General features: G+C 38.9%; 1 protein-coding gene across 1 annotated transcript in view; it reads left to right on the plus strand.

Annotated features, from left to right (window-relative positions):
- Nucleotides 1-10,795, plus strand: part of mrpl23 (mitochondrial ribosomal protein L23) — a 29,527-nt gene extending 18,732 nt beyond the window's left edge. Inside the window, exon 5 of the mRNA XM_059546703.1 lies at nt 10,052-10,795. Within this exon, the coding sequence (XP_059402686.1) occupies nt 10,052-10,216 (165 nt within the window). The 3' untranslated portion in view covers nt 10,217-10,795. The remainder of the gene's footprint in view (nt 1-10,051) is intronic.
- Nucleotides 10,796-16,885: the final 6,090 nt, after the last annotated feature.

The following is a 16,885-nucleotide window of genomic DNA, read 5'->3' on the forward strand; positions in this document are numbered from 1 at the left end:
CAATACAATGCCCAGATATTTATAACACACAGCACATTAAATTTTAGTGCCTTGCTATTAGGGGTGTGCACGGATAGTCGAACATTTGAATATTCGTTCTGCTCTAATTATTCGAATAAATAAAAATGATATTCGAATTTCGCAAAAAAAAAAAAAAAAAAAAAGGTTCACAATAAAACCTAATTTGGTCACTTTCTGTGATTCTCCACGGCATATTTGAAGATGTATGTAAGCAAAAAAATAATTAATGAATGAATTAGGGGCCGTTCAAATATCGCACCTAAAACGCGTGGAAAACACTAAGCACGCCGCTCTCTCCTTCTTTCCAAAGCGCTCAGGCAGAAGCGCTCCTAAGGCATCTGCCATTGCTAAGCAACAATGACGCGGTCTCTCAAGACGCGGAAATTTCAGCAAAGGATAAATGGATTTGCAGAACAAAAAAAATCGCTTTCAGTAGCTCTGCTACTAAATTTATTTAAAAATGGCAATCCATATACAGCTATGATCAGCTGTTCCTTCATCTTGGCTGAGCTTGCAACGTTGTTACGGGAAAGGATGAAGCTGAATGTTTAGTTCTTGTCACATGACCTGCTGTGCGCTTGCGGCATTCTGAAAAGTTGAGATGTTTTTAACTCGATGGGGTGCGGACGCGCCTGGAAAAAACGGGCGCGTCGCACCGCGTGCGCATCGCGATCGTGCCGCTTCCATTATGAGCGCGCATACCGCGCGCCTACATTGAAAATAACGAACTTGAGTGCGCAAAAGACGCGATATGTGAACGGCCCCTAAGAACTGCGGTTTGCTACAGTACTTCAAATATGCCATGGAGGATCACAGAAAGTGACCGAATTCAAGAACACTGATCAACGAATAAACACCGCTAACTTGGAGAATGCAGTGAAAACTCCTCTTCTCGCATCTGCCCTAGACCCTCGGCACAAACATCTCAGGTTTCTCGATGAAAACATGAGAGAAGTAAGAAAAAAAACCTTTTTTGAACATTATCAGAACATTTTCCTTGATGCGAGTTGTGCGGATGCAGCCGCCGTCACCAACGATGAAAAGGATGCAATGCCCACTCGTCTGAAAAGGCTGAGCCGGTTCTTCAGCGATGATTACAGAGAGTCCAGCCGAGACGAGTGGGAACAGTTCTTGCTGGAGCCATGTATTCCACCAGATGAGGATCCCATTCAGTGGTGAAACAAAAACACGAAGCGCTTCACAAAACTTATTCGCTTAGCACACCGTTATTTGTGTGTCCCGGCAACGTCTGTGCCGTCAGAGCGAGTTTTCTCCGCGGCCTTCTCTGGCCTTATTGTTAACAGGAGGCGACTTTCCCCCGATCATGTTTACATGCCCGTATTTCTTAACAAGAACATGTAAAACAATAGAAAAAAAAGCAAAAAAGATTTGTTGACAGTTTAAAAGTTTCAAAGTTAAGTGTAGGCTGCGTTCTACAATAGCCTAATTGCTGCAGGCTGCTTTACGTTTTTTCGTTGTTCACTTTTTTTTTTTTTTTTTTTTTTTTGCTTTTAATCTGTACTTTTGTTTGTTTGCACGCATTGTTAAAGGTTTTCAGCTACAAAACACGATGTGTAATGTTCAAGCTTATTGTGTGTAAGCTTGTTCAAAATGACGGAAACAATAAATGTTGCTGAAAAATAACGTCTGTGTCATTAAACTTAATTTAAATAAACGAATATTCGAATAATCGTTTTTTGTGAGCTCAAATATTCGAATGTGATATTTGCGGAAAACGCCCATCCCTACTTGCTGTGATAAAATATCAGGAACATATCAGGCGAGACTGAACAGTATTAAAGGCTGACTGTAAACATTGAAGTGCTTGCGTAGCTGATGACGCGAAGCAATAAATAACAGTATCATCTGCATAAAGATGATATTTAATGTTTGGGATGTTATTACAAATATTATATATAACGAAAATAAAATGGGTCCCAAAACTGATCCCTGAGGGACACCCTTTGAAACTGACAGGACAGTTGACATACAGTCTTTCAAGACCACAGACTGTGTTCTACCTGATAGATAGTCAGCAAGCCAATCAGAATCAGAAAGACCAACAGTGGCAAGTCATTTTAATTTGATGCCATAATCAACTGTGTTAAAAGCCTTTGATAAATCGAGGAAAAGAGCTGAACAAATTTGTTTACCATCTAAGCAGTTTATATTGCTAGGCACTTTCATTGTGGCTGTAATGGTACCATGTTGTTTTCTAAAACCGGACTGAAAGGGAGAGTGAATTTTATTTCATTCCAGATAAGTTTTTAATTGTTCGTTCACTAGTTTCTCTAATAGTTTAGATAAGACACACAATTTAGATATTGGCCTATAGTTATTTAAATGCAATGGGTCACCCCCTTTAAATAGAGGAGAAATGAAGGCAGTCTTCCAGATCCTTGTAAGTTCACACGAAGAGATGGAAAGCTTAAATAAATGTGCTAAAGGTTCAGAAATAAAATCTGCTGCTACCTTTAGATAAAAAGGTTCCAGCTTATCAGGCCCTGCGGGGTTTTTTGGATCTATCTGGGTAAGAGCTTTATGAACATCGGAAACAGAAAACTGAATGAAATCAAATTTTTGTGTAGTTAAATTACATGAAGTATCAGTTAAGGATGCAGTGAGCAGATTAAACAAAGAGCAGGAAGGTGGTTGAGACTCAAATAAGGAACCTGATGAAGTGAAATGTTCATTAAAAATATCTAAAATAGTGGTCTTCTCTGTTATCAGGTGGCCGTTTTTTGGTATTAATTTTGCTAATTTCTGTATTGTCGGCTTGCGACAGTGATTTAACCATGTTCCAAAACTTAACCAGATTATTTATATTTTGTGATGTTTCGAGTAAATAGAAATCTGATTTGGGCTTTTTTTTTTAATCTGTGAAGTACAGAGGTTTCTCAGCTTCCTAAAGTGAAGCCAGTCTGACTCCGCTTTTGTGCGTCTGGCTTTGGCCCAAACTGCATTTCTATCCTGCAGAAGCTTGGCTAATTCTGGTGTAAACCAAGGATTGTTTTGGGCCTTCACTCTTATTTTTCGCATTGGGGCATGCTTATTTGTCAGTTGCATGAAGGCACTATGAAAAAAATTCCAAGCTAACTCTATATCATTAAATTAATACGACTTCAATCAAATAAATACAAATCATGATGAAATGCTTGTTCAACAAAATGTTTTCTGTTTCTAACAACTAGAATTTGAGGTTAAATTTTGGACGTTTGGTATTCCTCACAGCACCTATGACACAGTGATCACTAACATCGTTGGCAAAAACACCTATATCAGTATACTTATGGGGTGCATTAGTCAAAAAAAGATCTAATAAAGTTGATTTTTCTAAACATTTGAGATTTAGCCGAGTGGGACTGTCGCTTAGTTGTGTTAGGTTTAAAGTGTTACAAAAGGATTTAAAATGATCTGCGGCAGGAGTTAACCAATCCCAATTAAAATCCCCAACTAAGAGTATCTCATTAAATTCAATGGCAGAGAGATGCTGTTCAAGTAAGACGAGAGTCATTTTATTTAAATGAATAAAACCAATATCAGATCTAGATTTAAACTCATTTGGAGTACTCAAAGAGCCAGGTTCAGGATTAGGGTGAATATTTCCAGGCAAAAGTAAAAGTAAATAAACAAAAACTTGCCGCTTAACTGCGTTCGCAGAATTAGGACTGGGTAATTTAACTTGGAAGTGTTGGTCATAGGTGTAGAAGGACATATTTACACCATGTAAACAGAAGCAGTTAAGGCATAATAACAAATTACAGTCCAATTTCAGAACACTATTTTTCCAACCATCATCAAATTCATAAGCTGTCAGTAAAACTGTCCTATATCTGGTGTCCTCAAAGACAGTTAAGGTCACCAGCATAAGTCAACATTAATAGACTTAGCATTTCTCCTATATATATATACAGTATATATATATATACTGTATATATATATATATACTGTATATATATATATATATATATACACACACACACACACACACACACACACACACACACACACACACCCACACACACACACACACACACACATGCTTTACTGATCTGCAGTCAGAGATCGTAGTCTGGCGTCACTATGTCGACAGGGAAGTCAAGAGATACTCCGATTCGACCACTTCAAACTGATCGTTGTCTGACGTCACGATGTAAACAAGGAGCTTCTTCTTCTTCTTCTTCTTCTTCTTCTTCTTCTTGACCCTTTAATATTTTGAAATGATTCCACTACTGCAACAATCTGCAGATTGTCTTCTTAAAAAAAGAGTCCAACCTTAGTTCTGTATTCCAAAGCATCCTTGAATTATAACAGTTTAAGTTTGAATAGTGCAGTTTCATATCTATATTCAAAAATGGGGATGGCACTTAAAAGGTTAACTAAAAGGTTAACTACAATTTCAAATTGCAAATGTACAGTATTTCATCCACCTCAAGAACTTTTGTAAGGCTGTGTTCGGATGAAAGAAGCTCTGCATGAATAATGGAAAGGCCAGTGGGATCTCTGGCATCCTGTTTGAAGCAAACACACACACACACTCAGCTCCCCAGTGTACATCCACTACGAGACCAGCCAGCAGAAGCAAGCAAAGATGATATTGAAGCCCTTCCTCCAACTCCAATCCTTGTCCTTTGAGCCGTGTTCTCTGTATTTCTTGCATTTCCCTGAAGTCACTCTCAATTAGTATAACTTCAAACACCCATTATCATGAAACACTGTTGTACCTGACCTTTTTCAACCTCACTACAATTTTTATCAGTCTCTCAATGTCCAGGCGCCACCCAGCTTTATTTTGTTATTTTCAAAATAAATTACTTCGATACTAGTAATGCTTTTCCTGTTATGGTACCACCTTCTCAGTTTTCCTGCTTCTATCTCCGTCTCTCGCTATTCCTTTCCTTTCTTTTCTTTTGTGTGTTTTGTACATCGGAGATTGAGGGAGAGGTTCAGGACCCTATATGCGAAAGTAGGGGTTATCTTTGATTGCTGTTGACAAGGTCCAATATCCTTGGGAACCAAAAAATAACCAGGACTTGGGCACGTCTGAACAAGTCGACTGGTCACAACTGTCATCACTGCAAACATGGAACGAGTGACTCAGTGGCTTAAAATGACATGAGGGCTGATACTGCTCTGAGACTTTGCCACCCCTTCTTTTAGACTGACTGCTTGGCTTGACCGTAATGATTTAACAAGCCAGACTGTGTGCCAGCCGATTGTCTACACCAGTGTATATGAGAAACAGTTCCCCAGTTGCAGTGGAAACCTGCTTCTGTTTTACAGTAATGGTTACAAAAACGTCTGGCTTATGGCTGTCCTCATTGAGGAAATATAATATGTTTTGTTTAATTTTTCCCTACGCATACTTTTCCCTGACATTGAGGATTCATTAGCGTGGATTGGAAACAAAGGCTCTGGACCCCCAGACATGTTTGGAAGGGCAGCTCTGACTTGGCATGAGGAACGCATTGCATGAATCATGTTCTCTATTTTTGTAGACAGTCAGGTTTTGACAGCTGGGCCACTATACCCATGCCTGAAGGAAGTGTTTATGCACAAATGCTGGTCCTCTGCTGGGAGTCAGTCAAGGCATCAGAGTGAAGCAGAGCAGACAGAGAGTCTGGCATAGGCCCAGATAGGCCTCAGATTGGCCAAATCCTTCGTTGTCTCTGAAATGATTTACATTAGCACTGTTGGTCTGTGCTCTTTTTCACCGAGGGAGCAACAAATTCGGACACACAGACTGACCAGTGCTCTTTGTGGAACAAACTTGCCTCATTTGTCCCATTCCATTCCAGAAGTAGTAATTGTCTTTGGTTTCCGAGACTATGAATTGCTGTCATTCTATCATGAGTCAACTTTTTCACATGCTTTATTTACAAATTTGCACATGATTTTATCCAAAGCGACTTTCATTCAAAGTAAATCTTTTTTTTTTTTTTTGTTCCCTGGGAATCAAACCCATGATTTTTGTCGTTTCTTGAGATCAAATATGAAATGCTACAATAGTCCCAAAATATGAAACGCTACAATAGTCCCAAATAGTCCCATTGTCTCTATTGTTTTTACAAATTTTTGGATTGTACATAGGCTGCATTCCACTTAAACACAATTATACTTTTACATAAACAAATCCATCCACATAGCATTTTGTTGGTCACTGTGGTTTAAAAGTCACACCAAATTTGCAAGTTTATTGAGATTAACATGCACACATTAAGAACATCCCGACTCCTCCCTTGTGGTCAAGTCTAGGAGCTTTCCTGGAGTATTTTAGTCCTTGGTAGTGCAGCTGAAGCAAACAATCAACTATGGGTGGTAAGACACTGTCAAAATAAGCTGTAGACAGGCACAAGTCAGGAGATGGCTACATAAAATTTGTGGAAGGTAGGTATTTGGTAAAACACAGGCCCTCCCTAGATTAGGACATCGCTCCAAACTGGATGAAAGAGCCAGAAGGAAACTGCTCAGAGAGGCGACTATGAGACCTACAGCAACTCTGAAGCAGCTGCAGGAATTTATGACAAAGAGTGATCATTGTGTGCATGTGACAACAATATCACAAATTCGTGGTTTGTATGGGAGGGTTGCAAGAATAAAGCAACTCTAGAAAGGCCACATGCAGCAAGACTGAGCTTTGCCAAAATGCACCTTTAGGATTCTGAGGCAGATGAGCCTAAAATTTAATTATTTGGCCTCAACTCCAAACGATATGTCTGGCAGAAATACAATACAGCTCACCATCCAAATAACAGCATTCGTCCAGTAAAGCATGGAGTTGGTGAGATACTGTGCTGGGGGTGTTTCTCTGCAGCAGGGACTGGAGCACTTGTCAGGGTAGAAGGAACAATTTATAAAATACCACCAAATTCTTGAGGAAAATCTGCTGCCCTCGACACAAAAGTTGACAATGTGAAGAAGGTTTACCTTTCAAAATGACAGTGACCCAAAACACACAACAAAACTGAGCACAAAGTGGTTGAAGGTGTAAAAGGGTAAAAGTCCTTGCATGGCCTCATCAGAGAACAGACTTAATCCCCACTAAAAAACTGTGGAATGACTTGAAGACTGCAGTCCACAAATGGTCGCCATCAAATTGAACTGAACTTGAGCAGTTCTGCAAAGAAGAGTGGGCAAATATTGCAAAGTCTAGATGTGCAAAGTTAGCGCAGACACATCCCAACTAGAGCTTAGACTCTCTGCCCGAGCCGATATTTCCCGCCACCGTCCTCGGGCCGGGCCCTTGCTAAAGCACGAAACGTGACATGCGCAGCATCTCGTCCACTCGCAGTCTCGCATGCGTGACGCATCACACCTGCTGTGCGTGCTTTACTATTCAATAGATTAAGTGCAACATGGAGCTTGAAGAAGCAAAGAAAAAAATTTAAACAGGAGAATTAACTTTGAGCAAGTTTAAAGGAAAATGGGGAGTGACAACATATGTGTTGGCTTTGTCTCGTGCATTAAATGCGGGACGCATATATATATATATATATATATATATATATATATAACTGCGCAGCTCCCCCGTAGCCTAAATGATCTAGCACAGCAGCACCTGCGTTAAAAACGAAATAATAATCTGGCGCCGCCCCTGGTTATAATGGCCCACATATTAAAAATGGTCGGGTTTAAATCGGGCTCGGGCTCATAATTACAGTGAACGTGTTGGGCCGGGCTCGGGCTCGGGTAGGGTCGGGCTTGATTTGTTGGGCCCGATCTAAGCTCTAATCCCAACAGACCAAAGGCTGTAAGTAAAGCAAAAAGGTGGTTCAACGAAGTACTGATAAAAGGGGCTGATCATTTTTCCAATTCAGTGATTCTAATTTTATAAGTAAATACAGCTGGGTAAAAGAGAAAAATTTATTTATTTATTTTCTATAGCCACTGTTTGATTGATTTTATTAGTAAAAAATAAAACAAAACCTGAATGCACTAAAAGTCGTTTTGGATAAAAGCATCTGCTAACTGCCTAAATGTTAATGTTAATGACTCAGGTTCCTACTGTAATGTAAGTACCCCCTTTATGAAATATCTTGAGACTAGAAGCAATAACACATCTGTCTTCACAAACCATTGTGCAAAAAATTGATTAGTAAATTTAAATGAAACCATAATGCATTTACATATTTTTGACACTGTTTATTTCATCCATTAATTCCTAATATAATTATATAAATTTCTCTTGCACACAGGGCCTTATAATACACATCTATCCCTGATGTAAAGCCACTGAATGTACAGTTTATGGTGTAAGTTCAGGGCCTGAATTATAGAGTGATAGGGGAACGACTGTTAGTATAACAGGGACAGATTTTGGGTTGAACCCAACAAAATGTTTGGAAAAAAATGAATTTTTGTTCCATGACTAAGTTTTCCCACCCCAACGATAATTTGACTTTTTTAATGCACAGAGATGAGAGGGGACATGTCAATTTGTATTTGATTCATTGATGCACTTTCAGGATAATATATTACATGCTCTTCCTGAAGACGATTACTATTACATAATAAAAATGAATATGCAGTGCTGTTTACATGTTCAAGTAATAAAAATACTGTTCTCTTAAATCAAACTGCGGAAGTGTTTGCCATAGCCTGAGACAAGAGTTTATACGCATTATATAAACATTAGTGCTAGCCAACAAAATATGGAGCCAGATCAGCCTCAAAAATGATACATTTACGAAACAAAATTCACAACACAATTTACATTTTACAAAATCTGATTCGTAAATTGGAATCCATAAATACATGTAACATCATTTATAAATGTGTGATAAAAATTAATTAAAGAACTTGATATATACATATTTGTGTAAACATTTTCATTTTTTTTGGGTAAGATCCATTTTTGTGAGCATTTGGGTAAATATTGATGCTTTTACTTATGAGCAATTTATTTATGAATTGTGTTTTGAATTTATGAATCAGATTTTTTAAATGTAAATTGTGCTGTGCATTTATCAATTTTGTTTTGTAAATGTATCATTTTTGAGGCTGATCTGGCTCCATAACAAAAAAGCACTTGCTTAAGGTACATTAATGTTTTGGTGGACACTCATGTGGTGACTTGTTTTTTGTTTTTTTTTTTTTCAGACCCTTCTCTATCAGGGCTAGAATGTCCGAACTGTTTTACTCCACTCTTGGATTGTCATTCGAATCGGTCCCCCTGCCGTTTTTTACTCATAGTGTTTTTTTTTGTTGTTGTTGGTTTTTGTTTTTCCAAGGAGAGTTTACTACAGGTGAAGGAACAGACATTTTTTGGCATCCATTTTAGTACTCTGTTACTAAGGTACTGTTTCTAATAGGTTTGGTTCTTGTACTTTCACTTGGCTCGACTCTTGTGTTTATAGTGTGGGGTTTTGCGTTGGAGCGCCACTGACGAGCCATGGATTTTAAGTGTTTCACTTTTTTTTCTTTTTTTATATTCCACTATTTGGTCATTTTGCTCAGTTAAAAGTTACTTTATTTGTTACAAAGAATAGAGCCAAAATAATACATCATCCCAGTAGAAGCATTTGTTTCAGAAAGGCACTGCTTTTCATTAGCTGTTAACTCACTGCAATCCCTGTTTCCTCCTGCTGTTTCCACACCTTGTTTTATCTTTGCAACAATATTGATGATCTCTGGTATGGAGACAGGCTTGGAGCACTAGCACATTGTCTCTCTGTCGTCATGCACAAGGCCTACCCCCCTTCCTGTCTCTCTATCTCTCTCTCAAAAAAAAATGACATTGTTTTAGAAGGAACGTATTTTTCAGAGGCAGTGTTGGAGAGCATGAGCTCCAGAAAAGGAGACTGTGTGCTGTCCAGTGAAATGGAATGGATTAACAATTCCTGTCAGTAACATTAAGCGTTAAAGATTTTACAAGTGTTCATAGTTACTACTTTTAATAGGAAGCATAAAGCATTCTTAAAAACTGCTGTTCCCATAAACTAAGTCACAAGTTTGGAACAACCAACGGTTGACAGTGTTCATGACAGACAGTCATTGTTTAAACTTTTAAGAATTCCTGCTTTTCTTACAGGCTCAGCAGCAAGCAAGCCAGTTCCCAGATATCTTTCCTGAGAAGGATAAGAGGCACGAGGAGGGCTCTGTTGAGGAGATGCAGGAGAAGTTCATGGAGGACGAGCGTCAGAGGCAGAAACCAGATCCCAGAAGAGGAGGAGTTACTGAATGGTTTGGCCTCTAGACAGACAAGTGTTGAATGAAGAATGACTTCAGAAAGGCAACAGCTGAATGAAGAATGGGGTGTATTGTAGATTATCTATTTGTGCAGGAATAGTCATTTACAGTGATCTGACCAGTGTCCATAGAGGGCCGTTTGCAGTGGTCTGATCTGACTCGATGGAAAGACAGACTGCCTGGGAGAAGGCTTGGAAATCCATTACTCCAATAGAATCTTGTGGTCTTCCAAAGAACACTAATGTATACACAGCATATGATCACTCCTAAGCTTCTGCCATGTCACAAAAATCTTTCAGGTTGTGTTCACCACCCACAGGTCTCAGAAACTTGCTTAAACAAAAGTCTTCCTTGCAAAGTCCTTGGTCATACAAGGTCATACAACTTTCTTTAAAGTTCCTCCAAAATGTTTTCCTTTTCCCCTTGCGGATCTTCAAGATAATTCATGAAATACTGTAAATTGTCAATCTAATCAAGTGACTCTCCAGGTTTCACACGAAATCATACTCCTAATGTTGTTCCAGAAAGTTTTTTTTGTTGTTTTTTTAACTGCATACTTCAATTCCAATAAAATAGTAAAACATGACTTGTTTTTGTGTTTTCTTCAACTTTGTCGGCTCTAGAGTTAGCTGTTCCCCACAGATGTGTTAGATAACCTCTTGCCAACTCTCATACCACAGAGGCTTACCTCACCCAGCCAACCTGGTGTTCGCCAGGGAGAATGTCAGTATTGATAACATTTGTTTATTGTTTTGTGCTTGTACTCAAGTACCCCCTGCATTGCAATTAAGCAATTTGATTTAAGACAAAAAATGCTTTTTAAGGGACCAGCTGGACAACAAAGAAAGATCCCTGGATTTTTGTCCAGTATCTTCATTGCTTGAATGAATGAATGAATGAATGAATGAGGAGAGCCTACGTTATATTCGGGAAGTCTTACCGAGTTTGCCAAGGTTGGCCTCCTTCATCCCAGCATCCCTCCCTGCAAGAACCCAATCAACTCCCCTTCTCTTGCCCAAACCTTATAAAACCTTGAAACACAATGCATTTATCTGAGCTTTACACACACAGCTGGCACAGATTTCTTAAATTAATGTTCCCAACACACTGATATTGCCCATGATGTTCTGGATTCGGGAAACCTTGCATCCTTGATTTCAAAGCAGCAATAATAGGAGTAATAAGGTTGCTTTCCAGGATTACTGCTTTGTTTTAAAATGATGCTCCCCTACTAGTGATGAAAAAATGTGACCTCAGAATTTAGGAGGAAAGGGGAAAACATACATTACTGAGGGATTACGGAAGATGTGTTATTATTGAAAACTAGATGCGCCATCCATCCGAATCACACGCTCTCTTCTCTCATCTCATCTCCTTTCTAACCTTCTCCATTCTTTAATGTCTTATGAAATTGACAGTGTGAGCCGTGTGAGCTGTCTCTCCATGGAAAGCTAATGGAAGAGGGTTGAATATTTAACAGACTCTCTTTGCCTCTCATTCAGGCTCTTGTACAAAAAGTGGGAATGACCCTATTTTCTTTACGCCAAGTTTGGAACTGGCATGACATCATCGTCTTAAGATAGAAGATGACGTAATTGAAACTCTGCATACTCCCATCACTAGCTGTACCGTGAGATTGAGTTCCATCATCCCACTCATGCCTACATTAGATTGTCACTGATGTTGGCAACACACTTGTCCAGATATCCATGACCCATTTTATCGCTAACCCTAAATTGCACATTATAAAATATAAGATACTACTAATGATATTACATAGCTGTTAAATCCACAAAATGTTGTACAGACAAGCATAATCCATCAGTGAATTCGTCTGTTTTATAATACAGTTTTTTTTCCTCTAAAATGACACAAACAGGGCAATATTAAGCCATTTTTTTCACTTCACGTTAAGTGCATACCTGCAAAGCGTCTACTTGTAGGGAGTATCTTTGTTAGAGGGTTTCTGCAAATATGCACTACTTAGATGGCATATTAAACTGGCTTGTTTCTCTCAGAGTAGAAGTAGAATTTATAAGATCTATCAAGAAAGATAAACTAACCTTTTCAACAATATGAATATATCATGGTTATTGTCCATTTAATAAATGTAAGCTTTTGCAATCACCATGTGTGGTCTGCTGTTTCATACTGTAATGGGAGCTTTTTTCCCTGATAATAAAATATGTTGTCATTCTTGACTCATGAATGTGGCTGTTTTTCAGTGATACTTAGGCCTTGGAGAGACACATCTGGGTCTTTAAAATAAACAGAATCTTTCCACAGCTTCAAACCCAGCAGATTTTCTTGCTGACAACATTCATTTGGGTGTCGATCATGAAGCGAATGGGCAAGTATTTCATTTCAGAAACTCAAGCATTTATAATGATGCTCCTTTAGTTCCAGGACATGGTTCCACCTTAAGTGATCTGCAGGAAATGATGGGACGATAAATACTCTTCCTATAAATAGATGCAAAGCAAATCTTGTGAAAAAACTTTGCACTCACTACAGATTTTAGTGCCTCTGAAAGATGTTCTCTAAGACAACCCATAGTGAGCAGGAGTGTTGGACAGGAGCCATAGACATTCCTGACACCCCCAGGTTGCTGTTGGTTCATTTGAGCTCAGCCAATGCACTCTGTCACCCCACATTTTCTGTCTTGGCCTAGTGCACAAACAGCAGTGCTTTTAGCCCAGCAGGAAGCTCTGTTGAAGTGCCCATATGCACAGCTGTATTCAAAGGAGATTTGCAGGGTGATGAGAATACATTATGTAAACTGTCCCATACTATTAATATACCATAGTTTACAAATAAATATAGTAAAGGAACTTCATTATGAAGAACATTTAATGTACACAACTGGTTTGTCAGGTAGCAGTTAGCAATGGCAGTTTTTCTTTTGGTGCTGTCGAATAATAGTGGGTGCAGTGTTTTTTAGGAATCACAAAAAGAAACAAGCCTAACACAATTGTAAATTAAAGGTCCTTAGGATTTGTGACAACAGCCAGCTGTTTATGCTTTTTCAGCACCTGATATCAATTTATCCAAACCTAAAGACGATGTCGTGCTTTGTTTTTTACATTTACAAAGGAGAGGAAACAATCAGGATTTCGGGAAATGGCTGAAACTAGATTCAGTTTTGTCAGCACATGAAGCTAGATGGTAGATCAGAGCATTTCAACTTCCCACTATGCCACATCTACTTTAATTGCTTCCTGCTTAGTTATGTAAAACCTTTTCAGTTAATTTGTTGATCAAGTTCATAAAATCATTCGTTCATTCAGATGAACTCTCTCAAGTGAATATCAGCCCAAAGCTATCGCATCACTTCAGAAGACTTGAAATGTAGTCTATAAGTCATATTGTTATGATACTTTTATGGTGAATATGGTGAAGCGTATCCTTTTTGATGCTCATGCCTTGTAACTGCATGAAAAGGAATGCCTAGTACGTTATTCAGAATGTCCGTTTGTTATTTGTGTTCCATGGTAGGTTTGGAATGGCATGAGGGTGAGTAAATGGTGACAGTATCTTGTTCAGTTTGGTTCAGGAAGTACTATTTAAGTTTAATTAAAATTTGGTTGTACAGTATCGCTGTCCCTTCTGTCAAAAACATAAGTCTTGAATAAGAAGCAATGACGCCGTAAAAATCAAGTGGCAGTGTGTACGTGTCCAGTTGATTCAAAACATCCTGCACTGATTTATTTCTTGGAAAAAGCCTTCCAACCAAGTAATCAGTCAAATCTCAGAACTGTTGTATATTTGATGCACATTTAAAAAAAAAAAAAAAAAAAGTCTGATCCGGCACGTTCACATTTCTCGCACCAGATCAGTTTCATCTTGACACACGTTATTACACGTTATTTTCTTTTTACCAGTGATGTGTTTGCAAGTCTCCTGTATAGTGTGTGCCTTAGAGGGATAAATAAGTTCCCCCGGCACCCCATTACTTCTTATCTGCAATCAACAATGCCTTATTCCCACTGGGTGGTCTTTGTCCAAAGCAGCTCTTCAAGAAACACATTTGCATTTTAAACAAGCTAAAAATAATAATGAAACTCAAAGACCAGGAGGTGGGGGCTGTTTTGATTTTCTGAATGTGACAGAAAAGGGTTTTAGTCTTAACAGTTTGTGGCCACCTAACCTGCTCCTTTAAACTACACTTTTACATTTTAGAACCAGGAACCTCAACAATCCACCTGAACAGCAGGACAACAGTCTGAATTAAGCAAGTTGGGAAACCTTCTAGGTTAATTGAATTGCATCACTTGAAATATGTCTGATTAAGTGATATCAGGTGGCAAATACAATACATGTTAGAGGATTTAATTTAGAGATTCTTAAACGTCTGAGAATGCTGTGGGTTTTTTATTTAATGGATATGTGACGCCCCCCTGGCCTTACTCAAATGGATTGCTGGGAATAGTTTAGGCAGCGCTACATGGTTAATCACAGAAAGAACAAACACACACACATCCTCTGATATCATTCAAGTGGGGCCAGTAGGTGATTGAAAAATTCCACGTTTTGTAGGGATGGTGTATGAATTGTACTTTTTTGGAAACCTCAGCCAACCTTTAGCTCAACCTTGTGATGTGTCCTGTTTCTAATTTGCGTCCACTTCTTTTAGCTCAGCTGTGAAGATTGGTGCCTACCCTGGACTGATCGAAATGTGTGGCCTCAACCCACTATGATCTTTAAGGACATTTTTGTTTCTCAGGGAGGCATGCGAGGTGATGTCAAGGCATTTCCTTAGCCAGTGGGATAGGTGAAAGAAAAGGAGTGCCAAAACAAACTCTTTGATTGCTTGGGGTCTGACCTTTCAACCCATCTTTTAAATGTCAAGCAGGCTGGATGGGGAGGCGTGGGGGTCATGTGGTCCTCTAAGATGAAAGCTCAAGGGTTTGGCACCAAGCCTTACACCGATCCTAGATAATTAAACACAATGCGATACAGATCATTACTGACTCCAGAACCCCTGGTTTGTGACCAGTGGAGTACCGAAAATAGACCTCTTGATTCAAATTGGTGCTTCTAATCAAGAGCTGCCATTCCTCAATCTCTAGTCTGCAAAAACTTGACCCACAATTGCCTTTTTGTTTAAAACAATCTTGTGTTTGTTGATAAGCAGCAGACAAAAGAGAGTGGGAGAAGAAGAGGAGTTTTGCGTGTTGGATACAAGAATGAGAGATGTGATGGAGAGAAAGAACTACTGCGATAGGGAGGGAGCAAGGGGAAGAGAAAGGTATCCTTTCCTAAGAGCACTGGCGGTGTGGTATGGTTTGGGTTATTTTGCAGCTGAAGCCTTGAAAGAGGGAGGCGTAGTGGCTCGTACATACCCGCGGCACTCAAATGGATCTTCCATTGGGAGGTTTTAGGCTTCAAAATGGTTTCCTGTGACGTCGATTGTATGTTTGATTTGCGCTTTGCAGGGTTAGAGTTATTCTCCGGGGGGTAGAATCTAGCACGCTTTCATTTCCGCTCACCCAACAGCCAGCACAAAGTTGGCAGTGAGAAGACTAGGGATTGTAAAGACAGATTTTCCATTACTGTTAGAAGCACATTTTTTGTTTTCCTGTAGCTGTCGCCATTCCAAGACTTCTGCTTGCAACTTGATGAATTGTTCCTCATAATTGGACTGTTTTTTTGGCAGCTGGGGGTTTGGTATGGTTAAAAAAATAAAGGGGGCGTGGGGGGGAGGGGGGTGCAGGGTGAAACGTCTTAGTACTAATTGCGCACAGTGGATACTGGATGGGAAATGGTTGCAGGAGAATTGAATCCAGGTTATGTTAGTTCAGCTGGCACTTTGTTGTGTGAGAAGCCTTGCCGTCCCTGGTGTAGACGAATGGTGCCTAGGAGTTAGCGTCAGTTCTGTTGTCATTGGAGTGAATAGGCTTCTCGTTTGTAGAATCATTTCACTTTCCATGAAAACCATCACATTTATTGTCTTCGCCACATGCAAAGTGAGATGTCATACTTGGACAACACTCTGAAGACTGATCTTTCTAGCTCGATACCTTCAGGCAGATGGTCTGCTATGCCTACAGCTAAACTCAGAAACATGAAATAATGCATTGAAGAAACTGATGTAAAAACAAATCTTAAAGGAGATTTTCTTTTACAGATGTATAAGAAACCGATAGAAAAGAAAAAATAATAAATTGTAATTGTTTCTTTTAGAGGTCAATGCAATTAAATTGAGAGTGAGAGTGAGAATTTACATGAAGCCCATGTTTCTTATAAAGTAAGTTTTTCTGAGAAAAAACACCAGCTAAATCTTATTTGTCAGCGTCAGATGTTTTAGAAGAGAACACAACAATGTCTCAAAAAATGTGCTCAGATTTGATTAGTTTACCCAAAAATGCCATATAATTTACTCACCCTCATGCTATTCCAAGCAACACTGGACCCTATTGACATTTGGACAACATTGTGAGACCTTTGTGCCCTTGTTATTTCTCCTTGAGATTTTAGAAGAAATATATGCAATTAAATTAAACAAACAAAAAATTTGGAATCCATTAAGTCGCTTGAGCAACTCGAAAGGTTTATAAGCAAATGAGTAAATGTCCCTCTGGTTAATATAGTTAAGTAAATGTAATTATCTATCTATCTATCTATCTATCTATCTATCTATCTATCTATCTATATATATATATATATATATATATAT

Source organism: Carassius carassius, chromosome 50 (assembly GCF_963082965.1).
Source record: "Carassius carassius chromosome 50, fCarCar2.1, whole genome shotgun sequence".
Classification (NCBI taxonomy): Eukaryota; Metazoa; Chordata; class Actinopteri; order Cypriniformes; family Cyprinidae; genus Carassius; species Carassius carassius.